We start from the raw sequence: 26,383 nt of genomic DNA, 5'->3' as shown, positions 1-26,383 counted from the left end.
TTGATGGCAATTTGTGATTCGCCTTTCGTACTCTCGCTGTGCGGGAAAGAGACAGCGGACCATTAACACATTTTAATCTGCCGCTGGGCGAATGGCTTTTGTGTGGTTCCGTTTCGGAGGGGTGGCAAGGGGGGACTCGACTCTGTCTGAATCTGAAACTGAATCGGAATCGGAAGCTCCTCCGGCAACGAAAGCTGGCGCTGAGTCGCTCTTAATCATCAGCATAAGCAATAATGGGAAACAATTGCCATCTGCCGACTGCCAGAACCCCAGTCTTTGCTTTTGCTTTGCTCTTGCTTTTGCTTTTGCTCTTGCTGCCACTGAAATTGCTGAGCTGAGGCACAAACTTTTATTGCATTGCCATGTCAACAGTCGCAGCAACAGCAGCAGCAGCAATTGCAATCTGTGTGTATGAGTGTGCCACCATTGCACTTAAAATGCGAATCCGAATCTGAAACCGACTGCGAATGCGAATTGTGACGCAAAATGAAGCTACTTGTGTGCCAGTGCCACTGCCAGCAGATACAGATGCAAACTGCGGTGCTGCTGCTGTTGCTGCTGCTGCAGCATGCCACATTCAATTAGTGCAACAACATATCCTGCCAGCAGTTGATGTTGCTCTCTTGCACGGCAGTCCGCAGTCCGCAATCCACAGTCCACAGTCCGGAGTCAGTGCTACACTTAATTTTATTCATTTGACAGTCCACAGTTGCAAGCAGCAGCACAACCGACTCCTCCATGGGGCACATTCGAATCGCTGCCACACGTTCACCAGCAATTAAGGTCATTGAAGGCAGCAGAAAAAGCAACAGAAACAGCAACAGAAACGGCAGCGACAACAGAGGAAATACTTTTTAATTATGACATTTTATTGAGTGAACATTTATGCAAAAATGACAAGACCTTTATTTTGTCGCCATTGAGGGTTTGAGAGCCTTTTAATGAGCGGGTTAACAGGGTTGAACGAGTCCATTGTCGAGGAGCTTTCACATTCAATTGGGGAATACGGGCAAAGTTTGCCAACTAAGGGTTAGCAATGTCTATCTTGAATAGAACAATTTGCTGAAGTTCAGCTGACCCTTGTAGGATTTTTTTTTTGTGATTTAGAGCACAGTAAACAATTGTTTTTATAACCATACACGAGTTTACTTAATACATTAATAGGTAAAAAAATTACCTAAGAAATAAAACGAAATTTTATTTTTCTCATAAAATATTCTACATTCTAAAAGTTTTTTAATGTGTTAAAAAGTCATTCCAAATCGCTATATATTTTATTTAATGTACCTTACAAATCAGTTCTTCAATCAACTCTAATTATGTCTAATAGGAATTCAACTAATCAAGCAAATTTAAACTTATAAAATATTTATTTTTATGAACATAAATTCAACATTTATCAACATAAATCAACATTTAAATCAAAAAAGTTTTAAAATTAATTGAAGAATCATTCCAAATCACTATTCATTTTATTTACTGTACCCAACAAATCAGCTCTTCCTTCAACTCCAATTATGTCTAATAGGAATTCCGCCCATCATCCTTCAATCAAATTTACACCCTTTCTCCTGGTGTGGAATTTAATTTGGCAAATACATTTAGCCTGCGCTTGAGCCTTCATGCATTTTTCACACATTTTAAATGTCGCAAAGCGCATAAAAATTCCATAAATACGCTAATGAAACACATGGTCGAGGACACACACAGACAGCGGCAAAAAAAAAAAAAAAGACTACTGAAAGGGAAGAGCTCGTCAGCAAAAGCAGGCAAAAGAGTTAAAAGAGAACAGCCCAGCGGGAACATTCCTCTGGAAAATAACATATTTTCAAGAGGTTTCTCCATACAAGCGGAAGGGACAAAACCTCATTCACCCCTTACATTTCTTCCGTCTCTGGTTTCAAAATACACGGGGGTGACACAAAAAGTAAGGGGGGAATGAGGTTTCTATGTGGTTTTCCTTGGGAATTTACATTTTCCCTACACCGTCGCCTGCTGAAAGAAACAGGATTTCCAACACTTTCTGCTAAAAGGAACAGGATTTTCAGCACACAAAGAACCACCTTCTTACTTTCCCGGTGGGAGGCCACCCAGGCAGCCAAAAGAGGGGATACTTTTCCCACACCCTCACCCACTCGTCGTCACGGCAAATGCATTTTCATTTCATTTCCATTTATTTCAATTTCTTTCCCCATCGCTTGTTTTTCTTTTTTTTGCTTTATTTCGGATACATATACATTTATGGGCAAACACAAAATCGGATACAATTTTTCCTGGGCGCCTGTGACTTTTGAACGCATTCACAATAACGAAAATAGCAGTGTAACGATAACTGTATCTATATCTCTATCGGTATCTGCATTTGTATCTGAATCTGAATCCGAATCTGATTCTGACTCTGAGCCTGTCTGGGATATTTGGCTTTTATGCAACCATTTAGCAAACACATCATAAAAATTCAATTCAATTCTGTGTTTACGTCGACTCCAGATGATATTGCTTTTTAATTGCGGACACGAGCGGAAATTGCTTTCACAAACAGCCAAACACATTCGCATTGGAGGCACCAGGCCATCCACATTCGCAGCCAAATGGATACAACGGGATACAGGGATGGAGGGCCCATTGACATTTCGGTTTTGGTCTGGTTTCTGGGGAGAAGGAAAATAGGGAAAGCCGAGGAAAACTAGCTGCGGAAGTGCGTTGATTGCAGGCCTTCTGGGAGGAGAAAAAGAACTACTCCTCTTGCCATTTGCCTGACCTCAAAAACTTTGACCTTTTTTCGCTGCAGTTTATTCTTGGGTTTTGTTTCGTTTTTAATTGCACCACATGCGCCATGCAATATATAATTGGAATCAACTCCAGCGCACCACCACCCACCAGCACACTCGCCAAAAATAATGAATTAGTATAAAATAATTGTTATAAAAGCTCTTTTGTAGAGGTAACGGCTCTATAAGACCTATTCTTCCGAACTAGATAAATATTAATTTAAAAAGAATTAAGTATAATATTTTTGAGTTATTAACTAATCTATTTACAATTTCTTAACGTGCACATGAGCGAGCAGGCGCGCTCTCGTTTAATATGAAAGTCACAGACGGGCTAATTGAAAACACTTGCAAAATTTATGAGCCTAGCAACATGTTGCCAAGCCACTTGACTCCGAGAGAGAGAGACAAAACAAAATGATTTTATTATAATGGATTTATAACGCAGGCCAAGAGCAAACAGGCTATTAGACAGAGATACAAGACTACATATCCCCCATGGCGAGCGAGAGAGAGGGAAGGAGCAGAAGAAAGAGAGGGGGTTACAGGCGAAAGAGAGAGAGAGATGCACTTTTGGATTGAGACGCGAACGCGGCAGTCCATTAAGCGCAATGTTGTTGTCATCATTTAATGCTTTTGTTGTCCATTTGCCTTATGCGACTTGACAGCTCTCCTCACCGCTCCACTCTCTTTTCTTCCAGTGCACAGAAACCAAAACTTTTCGATTGAATGTGATTTTTAAAAATATAGAAAATTGGTTCATATTGGTGGTATTGTGTGCGTCTGTTACCTATACAACTTTTTGGAATTATATTAAAGATTCTTTGGCTTGTGCCAAAAATGTCATTCGTTCATTAAAAGCTCAATTAAAATCAATCATAAAATTATTTTCAAAAAAATTGGATTTCAAGAATAAAATTTGAAGAATTCACTAATCATTGATCTTCAAGGATGTAATTGGAGCTGAAAAATTGCAGAAAACTTATTTTTTTCAATTTAAAGTATCTTTTCCTTAGAGGGTTTGTGTAGGGCTGTATTTTCGAGAAAATATTCAAAAATTGTGTCTTAAAACCAATAATATCCTTGATATCCTTCATAAAGGTGAGAAATACAACTTAAATTTTGTAACAAATTATAATATTTGTTAAGGATTAAAAAATTAAAAATATAAATTAAAATGTTTAACACTTTCCGCATGCTTCCTCATTAAATAAGTTAATAAAAATCCTACACAAAATTGTTCTCCGTGCATGTGCGACTGAGTTGAATGAGAGCAATTTCAGGTTTGCGTGTGCGCATTTGCAGCGATGTTGCTGCCGTGTCTGGAGCATAAATGGGCCCCCACAGCGTCTCCTTAAGTGGAGATATTTATAATAAGTTTATTTGCTTGTACTTTTTGTTTTTCCTCTTGTTGCTGCAATGCAGCAACAGCAGCAGCAACATGCAACATGTTGCTGTTGTGGCGTCCATGTTGCCCAGCTAGTTTGCCGCCGTTGGATTTTCACATTCACAATCACATTCGCAGTTGTAAATTGACGTTTTGCGTTAACGACCGAAGCGTCTTGGTCGTCGGTTTAAATCCCATCAGCCAACGCGCGTGTTTCGTGAACTCTTCGCTCGAAGTAAGGCAATTTTGTGTGTTAGCCATCCGTAGGCATCATCGCCATCATCATCATCAGAGCAGCATCCGCACCCCATGCAACGCACAATTTGTTTTGATGCAGCCTGAACATGACTTCATCAGTGCAGAGAAAAACACAAAATCACTTTATAAACTGGATGTATTTAAATATTTCTAACAAATAATCATGAAAGTGCATTTTATATAAATGGTTAAAGATTAGAGAATATTATAAATATATTAGTAAATTTACTAAATAATTTTTAAAGAATGTTCTCATTAGCCAAGACAAAGTCCTAAATTCTTACGCAATTAAAAGCCGATGGTGAGTGGAGTGTCTTGATTTCTGTGAATCCCAAGTGGTCACCTATTTTGATTTTATTGAATTCGACTATTCTCGGGAAATCCTGCTTCAATGAATTGCATAATTGAAACAAACATTTTAATTGACGAATTTATAATTTATTTCAATTGAAATGTTAGCCCATTAAAATGCTTGAATAACATTTAAATGAACTCGACTTAATCACAAATTCTCAGGAAATCCCTCACATTCCAACAAAAGTTCTATAATTAAAACAAACCTTTTTTAATTGTCGAATTATTATTACCATCACTGGAATTGATATGTGAGCTCATTGCCATAAAACAAAATAGATTGTGAGTTCTCAGGAAATTATAATTTCCTAATAATTCTATTAAGTGGATCCCGTGCCGATTTTAATCAAAAGTTCCTTCCATTTGTTCTCTGTGTAGCCGTGTTTATTTGAAGTGACTTCCACGACTCCCCTCTTTTTTGCTCGTCGTGCCGCTATTCAAGTGTATCTAAATTGCTTCATCTTCGTCTTGTGCAGCGCAGCAAAGCAACATCAGCATCTTGTTGTTGATGTTATTTCTCGTTTCATATTTTCGCAGTTATTTTTAGTTCGCCGCCGCTGCCCTTTTCAATCCCTTTTTGCGAATCCCCAATTCAATTCAATTTGCAGCCCGTACAATTTAAATGAGCAATCAGGGCACTCATAGCCGGGCCATTGTTATTGTGGCGCAGAGCTTCACTTCCCTAATGATGCTGGCAGCTTAAGCTGTTGCTCCTGAAATGAATGTGCGGAGAGTTCATGGTCTGAACAACCGAAAACATTACTTGAATTACGGGAATGGGAATGGGAATTTCGCGTCGTTCGACCACAATTGAATCCGCATTAATCATTCGCGAATATATAGAACGCGCGCGATAGCCTAAAAATAAACGTATGGCAGGCAATCATGAGTAATTGGCCTTATCAAAAGCATAACATCGCCCATTAATAATCGCACCCTTATAGCTAATTGAGCTGTCGCCCCTCTTATAATGTATAATTATTAAAAAAAAAGGCAAAAAAAGAAAAAGGCACGCACACACTCTCGCATTGCTGACTAACAACACAAATTGAATTACGACATTCCTGTAAAGACAATGAATGGCTTTTGTGTGTGCGGTGACCCAAAGCGACGTTCTCAGGAAATGAAATTATACACCAATTATTGCCAGCAACAGCAAAAGCTCTTAAAGAAATTGGAAAGAGTAGCGAAGACGAAGACGGAACGACGACGAAACGAAACGATACCGAAATGTGAGCGGTGAATATGGCAGCGAAATCTCAATAATTAATCAAATAATAAATCTCGGTGAGCAATTAAGAGGAGAAAGACAAAGCCAGCGAACCGAAAGGCCGAAAGCAATAAAAAGCATTGAAAAGCCGTTGGCTCAGCATTAATTAGCGCTAAACGCCGTCGCAACAACAGCGATAACGACGGCAGCAACAGCAGAAATAGCAGCAACATCAGCACCAACGGCAGCAACATCAACTCCCCAGAGCAACAGCAACAGAAACAGAAACAGCAGCAGCATCCGCCGCCAACTTATTAAAGTATGTACATATAACTCAATTATGGAGAATTAAAAACAAACTCAAAGGCAGGCAACGTCGGCAATTTGCAATGCAGAAAGATATGCACTTGGAGAAATATAGGTACATTTAAGAAATATTCCAAGAAAATTTCCAATCTAATTGTATTGACAATTGTATCACAAATAATATTTATTGATAAAAAAAAGTGCAAAGAGCACGTTTAAATATTAAAAAAATTTACTTTTCAAAGAAATGCATAATCTTTCTCTGAAAAAATATACTATTACTTGCCTTGGTATTGTCATTTCTACCTTATTTCATATCAATAAAATTACGAAATAATGAATGCCAAATTTATGATTCAAACATATCAACTTGATATTTTATCATTTCATAAAAGTTATAAAAATACTGCTTGAAAAAACAAAACTTTTTATTTTTGAACAATAAAATAAATAAATAATAAATAAAATAAGAAATTCATAATCTTTATTCATATCATCAAAATGATATGAATAACTTCCATCTATACAACATTTTAAATTAACCAGCACATGTTGTATAGATGGAAGTTATTCATATCATTTTGATGATATCTGAATCTGATATTTTTTTCTGAATTTCTTTTAAAATATCTTTTAATTCTAATAAAAATCTATTCAATCAGTTTGTTACTCCTCGAGTTACCTATTATTTCTCCAAGTGCACGGCAACGCTGCGCTGCGGCAGCAACAATCAAAGCAATAAAACACATTCAGCATTTAATAAAATAATCGAGCCAAAGACGACCGAGGCGGCAACATCCCGGCAGCAACATGTTGCCAGCACGCCAGCAACAGCACTGTCAGAAATTTATGAGCTCCGCACACACAAACACACATAAATAGCGCCGCTGAACAACGAGATACAATTAAGCCGTAATGCATATGAAAATTCGTGTTTTATTGCCGTGCGTTATGTTCACGTGCGCGGCAACTGTTTGTATCTGTATCTGTATATGTATCTCTATGTGTATATGTATCTGTTTCCGAATCCGTATCTTCACCTCGCTCGCTCTCTGAGCGCAGCGTAATTGTAATTATAGTAATATGTTTTATGATGGTTCCCTCGTTTAGCAACCCCCGCACACACAGAGGCGAAGCGTTTGGCCAAAATGTATCTAGATACATAATTGCCACATTCAGTCGTCGTTAAATAGTTGCACGGCGCAGTTCACACAAGCGGCACAAGCAACGTCACAGCAGCAACACCAGCAACATCAGCAGCAACATCAGCAGCAACAACAGCAGCAACATCAGCAACACCAGCAACAGTCGTTGCTGTTGTCGTCGTTTGTCGACAACGTCGTTTTCGTGCTTTATAGCGCTCGCACTCAGAAGTCGTTCAGAATCGCTGCCGTCGTGGTCCCGGTCGGTGTTTCGGTATCGGAATCGGATTGTCGACTCGACTTTTGTGTACTTTCCCATCCATTCTGGCCGTTTTGTGCGCTGCTTTCGAGCCGGAGCCAGAGAAGCGAAAAGTTGCCGGTAAATCGGGAAATCGTTTGACCCGCGGGGTCTAAAAGTCAAATTCAATTTACGCGCCACGTAATTATAATTAGGCATGAGGCCATACAAGAAATGGTACTGAATGGTAAACTGAACAATCGACCCCCTCAGAGAGTGTACTATTTTAATTAAGTGTGTGCTACAACAGCAACAACTATACCAACAACAACAACAACAACCATAACAACAACGAAAAGAAGTCACGCATGTGTATCTTTGTATCTGAGCTGTTTTGCTGTGTGAACTGAACGAATCGAATCGAAACGATACGAAACGAACGCGTGTATGTGTGCCGCTTTTGTGTCCGTTAGTCACACATGAAACTAATTAGCATTTCGTCTGTTTGTTATTGTCGCGTTTGCTGGTCAAAGGAATTAGCGCGGCAAGAGCAACGTCAAGCGCCATTATGCGATATCTTAAATACACAAATATATCTACATATATGCATGATATATTTATATATCGCTCTGGGATGTGGGATAAGATTCTTTCTTTTATGATTTTCGCTCGCTGGCTGGCATTTCCCATTAATTTGTTTATTTTGTGCGACACAACGCTCCAAATTCCCACCGACGGCAATCGGTAATCAGCAATCAAGTTTATATGGCGACAACACGGTCAGCAATTTAAAGGCGGTAGTAGCGTAGTAGCCACCACAAAAACGGCATCTTTTTCCGACAATAAGCACTTCTGCCCAGCCTATTGACGCTAATTGCTGGCCGGTGTATCTGCAAGATACTTTAACCGCTCACACCTCCGGTGTTGTTGTTTGCCAACATTTTGTATCTGTTTTTTCCCCGTCTTTATTATTGCTGGTTCGCACGCTCGGCGGGCAATTTGTCAACGCGAACAACGCTGACAGGTTACGCAGCCGCACTGCTGCCAATTGATTTCCAATTCATTTCATTTGGCACAAATAGATATATACGTATATATTCTCTCATAAATAAATTATGAAGCGTGTGCAAAAAAGGAAATTTTAATTTTCACAAAAATATTTCAATTACTCAATTAAATTCAGTTGGCAAAAAGGTGTTATAAATAAAGCATTCGCTCAATCGTAATTGAAGTCCACTTTATGGTCGGCCGTGTGTTCGTTGCCCATTAATTACGGCTCCCCGGCCATAAATGCTGTCGTTTGCCGTTGCCGTTGCCGTTGCCGCTCGTTCGCATTAATAATAAATAAGTAAAAGTAAATAAATAACTATATAATGGATATAAAGCGCTAAAGCTAAAGCTGCCATTTAAGTGCCGAAAAGTTCAAGTTATTGTGGTCGGAACGGTCAAAGAGCTTATAAAAATGATTAAATAAAGCAAAACAATTAAACAGAAAATGCCAAGCCAAGCAGTGAATACAAAGTCAGACAATGTGACCCCTTTATCCCTCACCCAAATTTCACCGACTAATTTGTTAGTGCCGTCGGTGTTTATGCGCCAAGAGGTTGTCACAGTATTTCCTGATTTTTAATTTGATTTCTGGGCATTTAAATATACAAAGTATGTGACAAACTCATGAAAATGAATGTATTTAAACAGACTTAAAAATATCACATGCACATTTTCTCGTTACAATTAATTGTCGGGGCTAATACAATTGTTAAGCGCATTTGCAAAATTAACAATTTCGCTACATTTTCAATATTTTAACGAGGCAAATGGCCAAATTGGATTTGAACACAAGACAAATGAAGCAAAAACAGGGTCGCGATTCGGCTTGCACATTGTTTCACAATAAATAAATGAATACGAATAAATTTAATTAAATTACAAAGGCAGTATGCGCAAAAGAGATGGCAGAGACAATGGGCTGCCAATTATGAAACCAGAACGCATTTCAAAATAATTAAAAATTAAATAAATGAACGACGTGCGGGCAATAACAAATTGTGCAGCTAAACTCAAAAACAGCCAGCCAAAATACATTAAAATTAATTCGCCAACGCAAAGGCAAAACAATAATCAATAATTGTCAATTGGCAGGCTAATGAATTAATTACATTTTCATCCCGTCCCCCTGGTGTTTGCTCCTTTTCTTTCATTTGTCAATTTTTTGTATCGTTTATTTTATGTTGTTTTTTTGTTTTTGGTTTAAATGACACCGCCATTGGCAGTTGTGTTTTGTGTTTTTTTCTGTAGTCGCGGCAAAGGCAATTTAATTAGGGAAAGTGGATTAATTTGCAACTCGTTAGACTAATTAAGGATTATAATCAGCAGAGGAACCAGCGGGCCGTGTAAAACGTCAGCGAGTAAAAAGTGAGCTGGAAAAGGATAACAAAAAAGTGAAAACAAAAGGAAACCAAAAGAAATTAAACTGAATAGAAAAAAAAGAAGCGGCACCACCACCACCCACATAAGGTGACCTTTTAAAAGCAAAACTATAAATAGTTCAACCATAAAAACCGTTTACCTAACAACCCGACGAAGAGAGTAAAATCGTTTAATTGGATTTCCACCCACCTTGACTCTTTCGGATACAATCAACACAACCGCCCGAGTGGCCCCCCAAAAGGTGAGCAACGTTGTAAGCCGGCAATAAGCTATAATTTAAGTACACGTACTCGAAAATACTACACATTTTTCGGAATTCCCCGGAATTCGGGTCAAAGCCAAAGGTTCTGCGGCCAGATAAGCAGGTAATCAGATCTGTTTTTCACTCACAATCAATGCATACATTATTTACACGTGGAATACTATTCGAATATTTAGTAAATATTATTTACACCTATTCGAGGGTTAAAGTTCAACAGATTTGCTGCACTCCCATAGATTTCCGCTGACAATCAGCCATCAACCCTTAGCCCTAGAATTAATCACAATTACAAACTGCAAGCCTAACAAATTTGAAACATTTTCTAATGAAACAAACACTTGGTTAAAATCTATTTAATTTGAATCTCAAAAAATATTTTTTATTCAATGTAATGTAATTGAAACACGAAAAATAATTTAAAATTTAATTTTAATTTAATATCTTATCAATTCAGTATGATCTATGTATATTTAGGACGTCTAAAAATAAATATGTATAACTGACTTAAGGAAAATGTTTAAAATGTTTAATTTTTTTCCAATTCAAACGGCCTAATACATTTATTTTTTTCTTGTCAATCATTTGAACATTTTTGTGATATCACCATGCCAAGTCTAAAAATATTGGGGATCTGCTTATCAACAATGTCATAAAATACAACAAAATACACTTTTTACATCAGATAAGAACCATTTTTTTTTTTAATTGAGCCTTCTATAAAAATTCCAAGAGTTATTTGTTTGAATACATTTTATCGCCCTCTAATATTTCAGTGCAAATAGAAAGTCAAGCGTTCGATTCAAAATTAATTGACCATCGGAACACGATAAATTACTTAAAATCTTATCTTATCAACCCATTTGGCTCGGTATAAATCAACGATATCAAATTAGTTAAATTTCTCTGTAATCACGTTGTTGACATATAATTAATTTCAATTTCATGATGATGCCGCTGCTTTTTGCCAGCATTTGTAAATGTTGTTGATTTTGGTGTTTCCTGTACATTGATGACTACGGTGAAATGTGCTGAAAATTCGTATTTATTCTGTCCCATTCCCATTCCCAAGCCCCTGTCGCTGAAGTGAACGAACATATGGCCTGCCTCAGCACTCTGCCATTTATTACCAGTTTAGTAATCGCAATCGGGGAAACATTGCACTGTCAATTGCCGCAACTATACGGAATGTAAACAAATGATTGCGCACACATAATAATGCTAAGGAAACCCAATTATCAATGACTGCGCATTTATAAGTATAAACAAGCGAGTATCGCGGGATAGGGGCAGATAGGTAATCAATACTCCCTAAAATATCAAGCAATAATCTTTTTTAGGGAACCAAGATATATAATACATTTAATATAAGATATTCAGAAATATTTAAGATCATTTTGCGAATCGTTTATCGTTATGGGCTTCAAAATTGACTACTTTGTGCCGATCTGTGAGTGCCTCAATTACGGTTATGACTTCAGCTTACCGTACGAGCTGATTCATTTCGTAGATACGCCACATTTCTGTCTGTGTTTGTGTTAATTACCATACCGAGAGATAACAAAAACTAATATGAGTGCGAAACGAGCTTTCTCCTCCGCTCGAGTTCTGAATCTCTATCTGAATCTGATATCTCTGGGGATGACATGGGATGGGTTTCAGTTTCTGTTTCTGTTTCAGCAAATTCTAACAGTCATCGTCCGAATATGGCATTTAATTGAGTCATGTCACGAGTATTAGGCATAATTAAAAGGCAATTTCATTCAGAGCCACGCCACAGAATTATGTGTGTGAGAGCGCTATGATATCTAATATCTGTGGCACAACAGGTTCGCATTTCGTACTGAAATTAATTAAATTGTTACTCAAACCGTTTTCTGATTGACTGACAGACGGCCTGACACTTGACGCGATGAATGAATGGATTGCCATGGCATGAAATAGCCTGGAACTGGAACTGGTCAGTCTGGATCCGTATACATGTGTGTATATATGGTGGAAACTATGCGACTGCACAAACAGAACACGGGCTCAGCCATTTGGCATTTGAATGGCCCAGCGGCGATTACGCAAAAATGTAAATAGGAAAAATTATATGCAAAAACAGAAAAGCATTTGTAGCTCTCATTACAATCACACTCAGACTCGGGGCTGCCTGCATTTTTCACGCTAATAACGAGAATAAACAAATAATGAAAATAATGCAATGGCCATATTGAAAACAGAATGCATAAACAAATGGGTCTATAGCCCATTAATCGGCTCTTAGCATTTTTGATATGCTTAATCACCAATTCTTCAATACATGGAGAACATTATTGCTCAATAAAAAATTAATTCTATACAGAATTGAATATGTAATGCCAGCGACCTTCTATTTTATTTTATTTTATTTTATTATGAACTATCAGTTAACAAAAATATAGCCCGAAAAAGCAATTCAAGAAAACAAATATATTATTAAAAAATATTTTATAAATATTTGTTAAATATATTTGAAAAATTTGTTCATTATTTTTGCATTTTTTAAAATATATAAATTTTTGCAATCAAAAATGCCAAATATGTTATTCAGAAATCTTAGGCAGAGAAAAATTTGCCTTAAATTTAAAATCAATTTTTCTAATATATATTAAATGAAATATATATTTAAAAACTCCATATTATCTGCTGTTTACACCCAATCAAAAATATCTTAAACTAGAGTTTTGATTAATATTAATTAAACAGTCAAGGGCCTGATTCTTACAGCCAGCTCAGTTGTTTATTAATTACGAAACGAGCTTTCTTCCGCACAAGCTCAAAGAGTCGGCGAGCTCAAAAGAGTCCAGTGCCCGGGATCCGATCCCCGGTGTCTCAAAGTAGACTTACAAGTACCCAACAGACAGCTCCGGCAAATAAGCAGCCAACCAGCCCGCTTGACGATGGCAGACGGCGATTACAGCTGATGAGTCACGCAATTAAACGGCGCACATTAATATGAAATGCCAACGGTGGGGCTGGAGGAGCCGAAACCCCGCTTATGAGGAGGGAATCGGGAACAGCAGGACTGGGACCCGTTTTATTTCAGAGCTCGACATCATCATCCTCTCAATGTGGCACAAAAGTGCGACAAAAGTCAAGCCATTAGGAAGGTTCCTAATCAGCGATTCCGAGAAATCAATCCAGTCCACGTCCCTCGTCGCAAGTGACGGCAGTCGGGGCAGCTCGTCGTCATTCACTTAAGCGTTGGACAGTTGGAAAATAAAACTAATTAGCCCCGGGCTGTGCCTGTGCCTGTGCCAGTGCAGCTTGCAATTCAATCAATATCAATTGGCAAATTTGCATTTTGCATTCAGCTTTCGGAGCGGTAACAAGTCCATTTAAGTGCTCGCACAGCGGGGCAAATTGGACCGCAAGCGAGTTTTCGAAACGGCAGATATAGCTTATATGTATCTAATTAATAATTATGACCATTATGAGCCATTCGGTTGGTTTTTGGCTTTATCTGCGCAGACGGACAGAAAGACAACTACCGGCCAGACGGGTTCAGACGGCTTCCGCACTTTGCAGGCTGGCTGCCGCAAAAAAATGTAACTTTTAATTGAAAACTGAGTTGGGCCAGCAAAAACGCACATGCACGTATATGCAGATGTATGTAAATACCGCATATGCTCAATTGCTTTTGAAAAGCCGATAAAAAATAAAGAAATAAATAAATATAAATAAATTTGCACAGCCCATATATGTATTGGTATAACTTTGTTGTCGGGCCGAACTGGCCGACATCAAATCAAATTGAATGAGCGCGGTCCATTACTCTCCCAGTGATTTTGCCAAATGACTTCATTTCATATCAATTAAGTTTATTGTGCCGGTGTCTGCTGTCTCTGATGCCCATAAAAAAACGCATGCCGCTTTTGCAGATACACAGATACAGGCACAGATACAAATGCATGGGGAACGCCCCAGCGGGAATGTGAGAAGTTGGTTTTTGTGTTCTTGAAATCCTGTTCCTTTTTGCAGGCGGCGGTGTAGGGATAGATAATTTCTGAGCGTTAAATGAGGGTGGGTTTCTGAGTAGCATCAATATCAGGCCATTTATGCGCTGTGTGATTTCTGTGGCACTACGATTATAATATTTTTTAACAAAAAAAATCACCAACTTATAATATTAAAAAATCCTATGATTTACACCAAAACCAAGAGACTTGTTCTCACATTTATTTTTAATTTTTCAGTAATTTTAAAATTCGTAGAAAAAATATGAATAATTGTTAATCAAAAAATTAAACTATATAACTATTATCGTAATGTCTACTCAACATTTTTCAAATAATAATAAGAATGAATGTGGGATTCAACAAAATTATAGAGAAAAGCCACGGTAAGACGATTAAAATATTTGATCACATTTATCAAGGAATTACATTAAATTACAAAGAAAACTATTGTTGTTTTTTACATTTTTAAACATTTTCTGTGAAATAAAATAATTTGTTCGTCAGATCGTGGCCTAAGCCATTTTTAAGTGTTGTTAAAATATAAAAATTCGTGTTGGTGGTATTGATAACACGAAAAATGCCTAATATACCTATAATATACGTAACCTTTAATGATTACGGTCCCTGAAAAGTATTGTTTAAATATTTATTCGGCGCCAAAGTGTGACCCAACTTTACAACGAAATTTACCCCACATTTATCTGCATTTTGTATGGTATTATCAAGAATATAATGCAGGGTCACATCATTTTTAAATTTGTTGGAAAAAGTGAAAAAAAGTGAAAATAGTTAATTTTAATCTAAAAAACAATAAAAAGGTGAGTGATAAAATGAATTTTGTCTTTTTATAACCTTTATTTCAGCGTTACAAAGGTTAGTATCACAGATATTTTCGCCATTAATAAATATACGCCTCCGGATGCTATCTTCAACACAAATTCTGCATTTCAGTGACACTTGAAATGTTTTTAATCTTTACCAGTGGTAAATGGTGTGAGGTGTTCATTAAATGGTTGTATAAATAGTACTTCAGTACTAACTTAGTTGTTTAACTTAATCAAAATATTTCATTTATTTCAGCCAGGCCGACTGAGACTTCTTGGGACCAGAAGTGTTGCGCCTGCGTTTGTCATATTTTATTTTTTCTTCTCATAGTTTTTGATATAGATACCCGACATAAAACAACTGAACAGAGGGTAAATGATCGGCCATGGCAAACCAGGCATAATTTCTGGAGAGATCCTTTAATTTTGTGCGGAGACCTAATAATGGTAATTACTCTTATTATTATTCCTGGTCTTACATTCATATCTAAATTATGTTTGATATTTTCAGAAGACAGACAAGAAATGGATATCTAAGTACTGCATTCGGCCAAGCAAAACCCGGGAATGCTTCAGGCATTAAAAATTTGTAGTTCCAATGCTTCGATTGTAAATATTATTAATAAATACACAAACAAATATTACAAAAAACATGATTTTTATTGTGGAAAATCAGATACTGCAAAGAAGTGCAAAACCAAAACTGCGAGGGTCTGGAAAAACCAAAACTGGGAGGGTGTAGAAAAACAGATATTGCAAGTGGAGGAAAACCATAACTGGGTACGTGTGGAAAATCTATAATGCGGGAAGTCGAAAAACCAGTGGATTTTGTCCTGCATTCTTCTGCCAGAGATCCAGATAGAAACCTCATTTCCCCCTTACTTTTTGTGTCACCCCCGTGTATTTTGAAACCAGAGATGGAAGAAATGTAAGGGGTGAATGAGGTTTAGTCCCTTCCGCTTCTATGAAGAAACCTCTTGAAAATATGTTATTTTCCAGAGGAATTTTCCCGGTGGGGCAGATACTCAGATACTCGGATACATTGCCCTGCCCTGAAAACCGAACGAACCTGATTCATGCGCTTAATTGCTTTGGAGCGTGTGCCGCCTGCCGTCGCACACAAAAAGGTATGGAATCGAATTGTGCACACAAATGGGAGCAGCAAAACTTATGAGTTCGCCATTGTATCTGTATCTGTGTTTGCTCGATGTATCTTTGTATCTTTGTGTCCGTAGCCCGGCTGGCTTTCAATAAAAATGACAACAACAACTTTTGACAGTAGGTAGGAGCAAGCGAAACGCTCATAAAATATGCCCGGCCAAACTGGGCACGCCAATCTAGCAGCCAAGCAACCCTACAGATGGGATAACGAAAGGGAAATTGAATAAAAACAAGAAAAAAATATTCCACACACACGGGCATTAAATGAAATTCAAATGGAAAGATCAACATCGGATAGCAGGCAGGCTGCATACTTCACAATCCATGGATTAATATCCACGGTTGCCTTTTCCTTGCCCTCATAACGAGTTGAAGCTGGGAGATCTTTCAAATTCCCACAGTCCATCAGATTTTCGTATTAAAACGTTGAGGACCTTTATTACCTTATCATAACATTAAAATAAGTTGTGAGTATTTGGCAGAATGATATACCGATATTACTATTCTTAATTCTTAAGTACCCTCACTAATTATTCAAAACCAGTTCTTAAAACTAACACAACTTAAATAAAATAAAATTAAAATTCCAAGGCACAGATCTTCCCACGAGATGTACCAAATTGCTTTCGATCGACCTAATCGGTTAATTATAATATCATTCGATATCGATACTGCCATATTTCTGGTTATCTGCGACCAAGCCCAGCATTTCTCGTGCTCATTTTAACCCTAATTTCGGTGACCCACAAATGCAATTAAGTTTCGATAAAAATAGACATTTTATGTGATTTCCTACCATCAAACACACTCAATCAGTCGGTTAGTCAGTCAGTCAGTCAATCAGTCGGTCGCTTGGTGAGTGAACTGTTATGCCGGCAATCAATCTTAGATATTGTCGTTCTGTTGGACTGATGTTGATAAGGAACGACAACGCAATTAGATAGCCCGCTCCGCAGATAAGCGAATATGCGCCACGAGCGGCCCAGAAACTTTTATGGATCGCCGCCCAGAGCCGAACTCATAAAAAGACAAACTCAAACCCCCTTGGCTGCCTTGCTTTTTCCAGAGAAATTTCATTTATGGCTCCGGTTAATTAGCTCGGCAAATAAACGACACTTGTGTGCTGTTCAACAGGCTCAACAGAAATCTAAAGCTTTTCAAAAATGCGCGCCAAACCGAAGCTTTCCAGCACTCTTTTGCCGATTTACAATACTTCTCGGCAAAAAGAAACAGCTGATAGTTTCAGCATTTGTTTGCGGCACGTTGTCGGGTGATTTTGTTTGGGGGAATTAAACAAAAATAATGTTGGAAAAAAGCGAAAACTTCGTTATTTTTTGTGTAGTCATAGCAACCGGTGTGTTTGTTGTTTAATTAACGTTTGAACATTCTCGTTTTGCAGCCTAAAAAGCTGACTGAAAATCACACGCATCTCAAGCAACCGGCAAAAAGTATCTTTGGAGTTCTGCAACTGAAGAGAATCTTGTTAAGATGTGAAATGTGAAAATAAATATCTCTAAAATTAGTAAGCAACCAACGAATCTGCAAAGCGTAATAAAATACATGAAAGCAAGACAGTCAAAAAGTTTAACCAATTATTCAATTAATAAACCAAAAAAAAAATATACAATCTATATTTAAATCTGATAACTACCAAAACAAAACCTGATATTCAACAAATTTTTAAAAATTAATAAGATAAGATATATTAAATAACAGATAAACTCTGGTTTTGAAAATCTGAAGATCATCTGGATTACCACATCCTGCTAAATATATTGAATAATCCAAGAGAAAGGGAAGACTCGGAAAATAAATATATTTATCAACTGTACCTAGTAAGCCAGCATTAAAATTCAAAATCAGAACTATTGAATATATTTTGTGGAGTACAACGCAAAGAACAACAAAGTATATACAAAATATTAAATAATTTAGTAAAATAAAAAAGTTATAAAACCAACCATGAACTTCGAGATTGATACCCAGAGGATTTGCAAAGAGCTGGAGAGCACTGATCGGCGTCTTAAGACCAACGTTCTGGCGGAACTGCGTGATCAGTGCGAGAATGCATCCGACCAATATATGACCACTAACAAAACAGCCGAGATCTTCGATCAGCTGTACCTGCATCTATTGAAGGCCTACGATGATCGCTTCGAAAGTGTTCGCGATCATGCCGTTCAGGCGGTCAATGCTTTTCTGAACCGACTTCCGCCCATGGATTTCCATCTGATGAATGTCGTTTCCACTCTGGCGGAACGGATGGGCAAAGCCGAGACCGTGGAGCCCAGCGAGGAGATTCGCCTGCTCTACATTGGCCAGCTGAATCTGATGGTCTGCCAATATGCCAAGATGGGAAGTGTTGGCGTCTTCAGGGAGTGCTATCCGATGGTGGTAAAGATTCTGATCAAGTCCATCAAGGATGACTATCCGGTTGTTCAGCGCGAGGGATGCTCCACGTTGGTGAATCTCGCTCGTGTGGCTGAAACCGAGGAGCTGCGTCCCTTCACGGAATCCCTACTTGTGGCTCTCTACGGCATGTTGAATCACAAACATGCCCAGGCCAGGATCACAGCCATCGAGGCCATCGGCAGACTGAGTCTGCACATGGACGCCAGTGGTGAGGCGATGAGGAGGCTGTTGAATGAGGTCTCGCCCCTTCTGATGGACACAATGCCCCTGGTTCGCCGTGAAGTCGGTCAGATGGGCATTCTCATGCTAATGCAACTGATGGATCGCTACTCCTTCTTCGAGCGAATTCTACCCCTAGTTTTGTGCTGCCTAAAGGACGAATCTCCGGAGGTTCTGAGTCACATCCATCCCCAGTGGCTCGAGTGCGGCAAGCAATATTTCGATGAAAACGAAGCCGAGTTGTCGCAACAGGAGATCAGTGATCTGCCAGTTGAGAATTATCCAGCTAATGTCAAGCGTCCCACCATCGGATGTCGTGGTTTGGTGCAGCGTTCGCTGAGATTACTGCAACTTATAACCCGTGAAACGGGCGACTGGAAGGACAATGTTCGCCTCCACTCCCTGAAGCTCCTCTACCAGTTTGTTTTGCATGCCGAGGCCGCCATGACGGCCAAGTTCTTCGAGATCTATGGCGATTTGGCCCACGCCTGTGTCGATCCGGTGGCGGAAGTCAATGCGGAGGCGGCCAAGGTGGCCGATTTGATGGGTCGCCTGTTGATGTACGAAGCTTGGATTGATCACGGCTTCGATGGCCTGGAGCGCAATGCTCGAGAGTCCTATATGCGATGCTTCTACCACATGTTCACCGCCTCCCTGGGCGGCACCTACTCCCAGTTGCTGAAGTTGGCCAAACTCCTCCGGAGCACTGATTACTCGCACACCCTAAAACCGGGCTTCCAGTTGTACATACTCAAACTATTGGATACCATAGTGGACAAGTCGCTGAAGGTCAATGCCTCGCAGGAGGAACTGGAGGATCTCTACGAGTCGGTCTATGTGAGCGGCGTTAAGGTGATGTCCCTGTGCTACTCCCTCAACAGCAACGGCAATGAAGACGTCAATCTAGGAGAACTGCTCATCGAAAGAATTGTGGAGCTCGAGCAAAGTTCATTGGCCAAAATTCACGAACGTTGGTTCCATTTGGCCTTGAAGGATGTCGAGAATCTGGATGCTGCTTTGGAGGACAACGCTGAACCGGTGATGCTGCTCGATGGCTTGATAAACATGTGCCACCTTCGAGCCACTTATATGACAGATCTAATCTCCAAGGTGAAGCTGGTCTTTGAGCATTGCTGCGATAGTGCTCAAGTGAAGATCTTTGGGAGTCTTTCGGTGGCCACGCTATTCTGGTCGAAAACTATGGACGTAGAACGTGAGCGCAGCACTCAGATACTGAGTGAGTTCATATCGCAAATTGTGGAACCCTATCTGACCTGGAAGGCTGGATCGAATGCCGAGGCCATGAGATCCCTGGCCATGGCCACACTGTGTGCCTTGGCTCAGGGAGCCGAAGACGAGGCCGTGGAAGTTTTGCCCTCGCTGGCCAAACATATGCCCAGTTTACTCGAAGATCGTAATGTGACCACCCGTCATTATGCCATCAAGGCGGTGATTTACTTCCGGCAAATGTCTGTGGAGGACTTGAAGCCTTTAGCTTATGCCACCATGCAGCGCATGGATGATCCATCTGCGGGTATTCGTATCCTGGCCGCCTTGGCTGTGGGTAAATTGAAGCCCAAGTTCAGTGATTCCGAGAAGGAGGCGGAACACGAGAAGGAGGTCTGGGATGTTTTCGTCACACGTGCCATGGACCTGCTGTTGCTCTACCACGAGAGTCCTGAGAAGGACATCAAGGCAGCTGTGGAGGTTACCCTCAGGGTGCTGGCCCAATCTCATCCAGTTGCCTGGGAGGATCGCTACAAACGAGCCTCGGCCATGGCTCAGAACAAGGATCAGCTTAACGAACTCTACAAAAGGCTAACCCTCAAAGACGTACCAGATCCTGAGGCTTCAACTGCATCCTAGAATCGCACATACACTTTTCATTACATTTTTCCTTATCCATTTTCTTATTCAAAAGCGTTTACCTAAGCATTTTCAATTTAAAATTTTCATTGTCAATTAAATTCCAATTTTCGGATTAACAATTCAATTTCCCTTTGCCATTTCTAGTTTACATTCTGGCAATTGCCTCAATTGACTATTACTGTTCCACTTCCAAGTATTAAGAACTATTGTAAACAAAGCCCCAAACTATAAAGTAAAATTTGTGCAAACCAAAATCTCACAAATCTCTTGTTTATTTTGCCATGGCCAAAAATAATCCGTTTGATGATGAATTGGGTTGCAAATAGGGGAAGCAAAGCATCAAAAACTGCAATTAATATACAGCACGATATTGGGTTAAATACTTGATAAATATACGAGTTTATAAATAGACGGAAATGGGAGCAGAATGCATATAGATGGAAAAGGAACCAAAAAAAAAGGGAAATTCAAAAATACAGCAAATTGTTTTATGTTGGGGCTGTAGTAATTACAAATTCCTTCGGGACGGTTACCAGTCAATTAGCTGCGCAAATACATTTTTCCAGACCTCTCAATCAACCACCAACATTTGCAACAATTAAGAGCTGAGCACACATAAACTTGCGGTTCCCTGCCAGTTTTTTTTTTTGTTAAGCGAAATTACCATTTCAATAATCCGCCGGATTAACGAATCCTGCAAAGTGTTGCATAACTTTCAGGGCAACCCATTAAACTGCATTCGTTGCCGCATCGCGATGGGTTGATGGGTTATTCAATCAGCAGCAGCATGCCGACCCAATTTCCCGAGCAACGGAAAAACTAATTTGCGCCGCTATGTAGCCGAAAAGTTTGCTCACTATATTAAAACAATTTGTCAAATTAGGCAAAATGTACAAGTTTCTAATTAAAATACCCACACGCGCGCACACGAGTTTCTGGCTTCGTTACAGGGATGAGAGCACACAAACACAGTGGGCCCTCGAATGTGGGAAGTTTCCGTTTTAAGAAGTGTAAAATTAAGATGTTAAATAAAGAAGATTTCGATTTTCACAATATGTAAACAGAAAATATCTAATATAGCTAATGTGGCGGTTTCAACACTTAAGATCTTAAACTATCTATTATAGTAAATGAATTTATAGAAAACTAAATTATAATATATGAGCCAAAAAATTATATATTAAAGTATACAGTTTAAACCAATATTAATAAATATTATAAATTATAAAAACCATTTTAGAGGATCCACTGTAGATCCAGTCGCATATCGACAAAGTTCAGATGGCGCCATTTCAAATGACTGTCTCCATCTCTTTCTGTGAACTTAATTGCTGGCAAATGAGCGTCGGGAGCTTTTTTCGCATGCGAGTTTGCATGGTTACTGATGGAAATGAGGGAATGATATAAAATACATACATAAGTGTGTCTATGTGTTTGGGGCAAACACATCCAAAATGACTAACTGCAAATAAATGTAAGCAGCCGCCTGGGTATCCTTGGCTGATTTGTTGCTGCCACTGCCGTCGCAGTTCACTTAATTAATTTTATTTAACATTTTCGCCGGGGCTAATTATTACATATTTTGGCAATTAGAGCTTCTCTTCATCGCTGGCGCTGATCTTTATGGCAGGATATATTAAATTAAAATAAATGCCAGGTCCCAAAGAGTTGCGGGTGGTGTTGGCTAGCTCTCCGCATTGTTATGGCCAAGCACATTTAACTAATTATGCCGAACTCCGGGCTTCAAAGACAGTCAACTGTGGACTTTGCAAACGAAGCGGACTCGCAGAGGGCGGCGGCCACCCACAGACGTCAGTTGTCAGTTTAATTAATCCCTTTCAGTGGCAGACAGAGCCCGAACTGCAGCTGCACGGAGAAAAATTGGGAAGAAGAGGGCTAAAAGAGTTTAAAAATAAATTAAATTTTTAGACATTCCTGATAAAGTAAGGTAACAGAGTATCTTAGAAAAAAATGTAACTGATTTGTATTATTTTATTTAAACTAAGAAATACTCTTAGCAAGTTGTTTAAAATCTATGGTAAAATCAAAAAATGTATTCAATTATTTAGAGTTAAGAACTCTAATATTTTGGATTGGAAATTTGTAAATAAATTTACTTACAATGGAATAATAAACTAAATATTTTTCCTGAAAATTGTTTAGACATTTATTAGTAATTTTTATGTAATTTTAATGCACAAGTATATATAAATTGATATGATACCATGCTGTTATTATTGGGCCCCACCTAGTAAACTTTCTCGCAGTGTACCGCGGATGGCACACGGCAAATAAACAGTTATAAATAGCAGGCATGAGCAGACCAGCGGACCTGGCCAAGGACCACCGACAACTTCATCCTCATCGCCGCCGCTTGTGGCGCACAAATTAAATGCTACATTCAATGCCATTTCGAAATCATTTCGAGTGCCCCGGCCCAGTGGGCTTTTGGGTGGATTCTGCGGGTGGGGATGGGTGTTATATTCGGGTTGCTTGGGCTGTCTGAAGGACGCACAAAGTTGCCAGCTCTCGACTTCTGCCGCAATTGAATTTCACTGGGGCAAAAAAATAAGTTAAGCCGCATGCCTTCTGCCCTCCTCGGCTTTTCCCTCCCTCTCTTTCTCTCGGTGAGCTTGCAATTTGAAAATTACTTTCATTACGTTTAAAAGTTCATTAAAATTTCACATCCCTGAAATGTCCATTTTCGTTTGCCATTTTCCATTCGGCAGTTGACGTACATACTTTTGACTGGCCCAAAAAAGTAAATTACAAATTACAATCTGACCTATTTGAGCGGAATATATAGATGGCCATGATTCTTTGACCCCATCAATGTTTTCGTTAATTGAGATACTTTTCGCATCTGCTTGCAGGCTGCATAATGCAGGCAAATTAAATGAGTTAACGTAACAATTAATCCACTGGCATGGCAACTGGGATTGTGTAACAAAAACCTGGGAAATGGTAAAAGCAAATGTGATGCAGTGAAAAAAAAAGAAATTATTTATTATTACTTTTTACTTTATTACTTTTATTAAATCGGATTTTAAAAGGAATTAATTCGAATTTCGACATTAAATGTAACGTAGAAAAATATTTAAAAAATTAAAAAAAAAGAGTCACTTTACACTAAATGGTTAGAAAACCATTCAATCTCAAGATCGCATTTTCTAATATTCACTTGCTGGCTTTCTGAATATTCAATGAGCTGCAGAGGTCACCAAATTTATTTCAGTGTACCACCTAATAAAACATCCCCGAACAAATGGGCAGTGATGAGCGATGAACGATAATTAAATACCGCCTCATGCTCGAGTTACCATCATTATCCTGCCGAAACTTTGAGTGGCGCTCTTAGCAATTAGGGTGCTGCTGTTGGCTACCACTAATAAAAATGGGCGGGGTTGCTGGGGGCGTGGGCATCCTTGTCATCGCGTTTGCCTTGGCTTTGCTCGAACTCGTGGCGAAGTTCTCTTCGAGCGGAGTTCGCTTCATTTGCTCCAGCTTCGCTTATTTCCACTTAAATGCTTAATTATAATTGAGTTTTATGTACAGCAAGTAGAGAGTAAAGTAAAACTGTCTCTCAGAGAAGGCAGCAGCAGCAGCGGCTTCCTGGGAGCGTACTTGAAATTAAATACAAATAATCTTTTGACTCCTTGTTGCCCCGCCTGGTGGAGTACGAAGGCGAGGGTGTCCTCTGCTCCCATTTGGCGTTGTTTTAATTACGTCTTAATGCCAACGCTTAAATGGACGACTGTGCGCCCTTCTGTTTCGGACGGACGAAAAGAAGGTTCAATGCCTTCCGAGCTGTGCGTATCAATTCAGCGTTAATTGCTCGCCAGTTCCCCAGTTCCAGTCCTCCGTCCTTTCCAGTCCCCCGGAACTCCCTTCGATTCGGCGAACAAAATCGGATAAACTGGAATGGTGCGAAAGCCATTTCGGCAAGGTTTTTATTGATTTTTGTGCTAAAGCAGACTTCTCAGGGAACATTGGAACCAAAGGGTTAATTTGGTAAATTAATGCAAACCTTTCGCTTCAAAAATGATATTTTTACAAAATATAAAAATAATATCAATAGCGGATATATTTTTTTTAATATTTATTATTATTATTAAATCCTACAATCAATAAATGTTTCTAAAGAATTCTGGTATATTAAAAAGGTGGTATATTTTTAAAAGTTCATCATAATATTTTTGGTTCTTATTCCTAAAAATCTTCTTTTGGATGGAAGAATTATAAATAACAATCCTTTGCAATAAAAAAGCAATTAAATAATATTGGCACCCTAAACCACTGTGTTCGATTGTGCTTAATTATGAGAATCTTGCCAGACAATGAAGGAAAGTCTGAATTGGATTTGGAATGGCTGACGATGGCACCATCATCGGAAACTGCTCATCAAGACGCGTAGCTGGCAGCCAGACGAGCGTCGAGTACCATCGGGCCACTCACTCGAGAGCCCCGACTTCGACTTGGCCATGTATCATTATTATGATGATGCCTGTGAGTGTTTATTTTTGGTAGTCGGGAGACGGGAGATGGGATCTGGGCGCAGGGAACCGGGAACTGGGAGCACAGTAGGCAGCGCCAGCAGTTTTTGTTAATGTTCGCATTAATGTTGTCATACTGCGCCGGCTCTCATTTACTGGGAAATGTCGAGAAATGTGCGAGGGGATCCGGCGACTGATGGCAACGTTGCTGGCATTAATTAAGCATGTTTGACTGTGAATGTCAACAGCAGAAATTGCCGTTCTGTGCATGTGTTTGTCTCTCTTGGTGCACACTAGAAAAAATTGAGGAACATGTCCTGTCGGAGATCGAAATAAATATAAATATAACTTTTTTAAACTAAAGAAATCTCTTAGGACATTTTAAACACTTTTTTATAATTTTTCAATTTGAATCCAAAATTGTAAAATCGATTACGTTTAAATTTAAAAATCTAAAAGTTACTACCTTCGCCCTAATTATTGTGATATTAGTGATCCTTGATCCAAAATTTAAAAACCACCATTATCAGGGGTTTCATTAAAATCCCTTTAATAAAAATTTACCCGAAAAAGCAAATCTCGGTGTCACAGAAACCGTTTAGAAATTAAGTCCACGATTTTAAACTAACCAAATAGTAGGCTTTGAAACAAATGTTCATAAAATCAGACCAATACAGATACTGTGACACCTTTGGTTTTTATGAGTTGGTTTGCAAACCAACCGTCTCCAAATCCGTCGGCGGTTTCTGTGACACCCCTGTATGTATTTTTCCAAGTGTAAATGTGCGAGTGCGTTGACAGGCGGACGACTGACAGGCTTTTGCACGGGGCGTGACAACTGCGCTCCCCCTTCACTATCAGCTTTCTCCAGTGTCGCTTGCGCTACGTAATTAAGTGACGCAAGTCAATTTATTTTGCAATTAATCATTAATTTATGCGTACGGAAGTATAATTGACTCATATTTCAGCCGGCAGGGACGAGATCGCTCCGCGAAGAAAAGCCAAATATTGGGTGACAGAAGAGTTATCATATTTCTGCTGGCAGTGGCCAGGAATAATGGGATTTT

At 39.1% G+C, this 26,383-nt stretch overlaps 2 protein-coding genes and 1 long non-coding RNA gene across 4 annotated transcripts in view; all 3 read left to right on the top strand.

Moving 5' to 3' along the window:
* Window positions 1-7,614: 7,614 nt before the first annotated feature.
* NK7.1 overlaps window positions 7,615-26,383 on the top strand; it is a 49,293-nt gene continuing 30,524 nt past the window's right edge. Inside the window, exons 1-2 of one of the 2 annotated variants that reach the window (XM_044396268.2) lie at window positions 7,615-7,903; window positions 10,040-10,337. The gene's annotated coding sequence lies outside the window, so the exon portion shown is untranslated. Of the gene's footprint in view, window positions 7,904-10,039; window positions 10,338-10,372; window positions 10,462-26,383 lie in introns of those variants that run through there. The other variant, XM_070216306.1, reaches the window with a different exon arrangement.
* On the top strand, window positions 14,916-16,110 carry LOC138913501 (uncharacterized). Its single transcript, XR_011419271.1, has 3 exons — window positions 14,916-15,156; window positions 15,419-15,609; window positions 15,674-16,110. It is a non-coding gene; the product is annotated as an uncharacterized lncRNA (long non-coding RNA).
* Dnaaf5 (Dynein axonemal assembly factor 5) lies at window positions 17,698-21,084 on the top strand. The gene has a single exon (XM_044396267.2). It carries the CDS (start codon window positions 18,286-18,288, stop codon window positions 20,818-20,820), a length of 2,535 nt encoding a protein of 844 aa, XP_044252202.1. The 5' UTR covers window positions 17,698-18,285; the 3' UTR covers window positions 20,821-21,084.

This window comes from Drosophila takahashii, chromosome 3R (genome assembly GCF_030179915.1).
Source record: "Drosophila takahashii strain IR98-3 E-12201 chromosome 3R, DtakHiC1v2, whole genome shotgun sequence".
NCBI lineage: Eukaryota > Metazoa > Arthropoda > Insecta > Diptera > Drosophilidae > Drosophila > Drosophila takahashii.
This window is presented reverse-complemented; position numbering and strand designations above follow the sequence as displayed.

Excerpts from the sequence above, each read along its gene's own strand:
- Dnaaf5 (XM_044396267.2), top strand. The coding sequence starts at position 18,286 with ATGAACTTCGAGATTGATACCCAGAGGATTTGCAAAGAGCTGGAGAGC.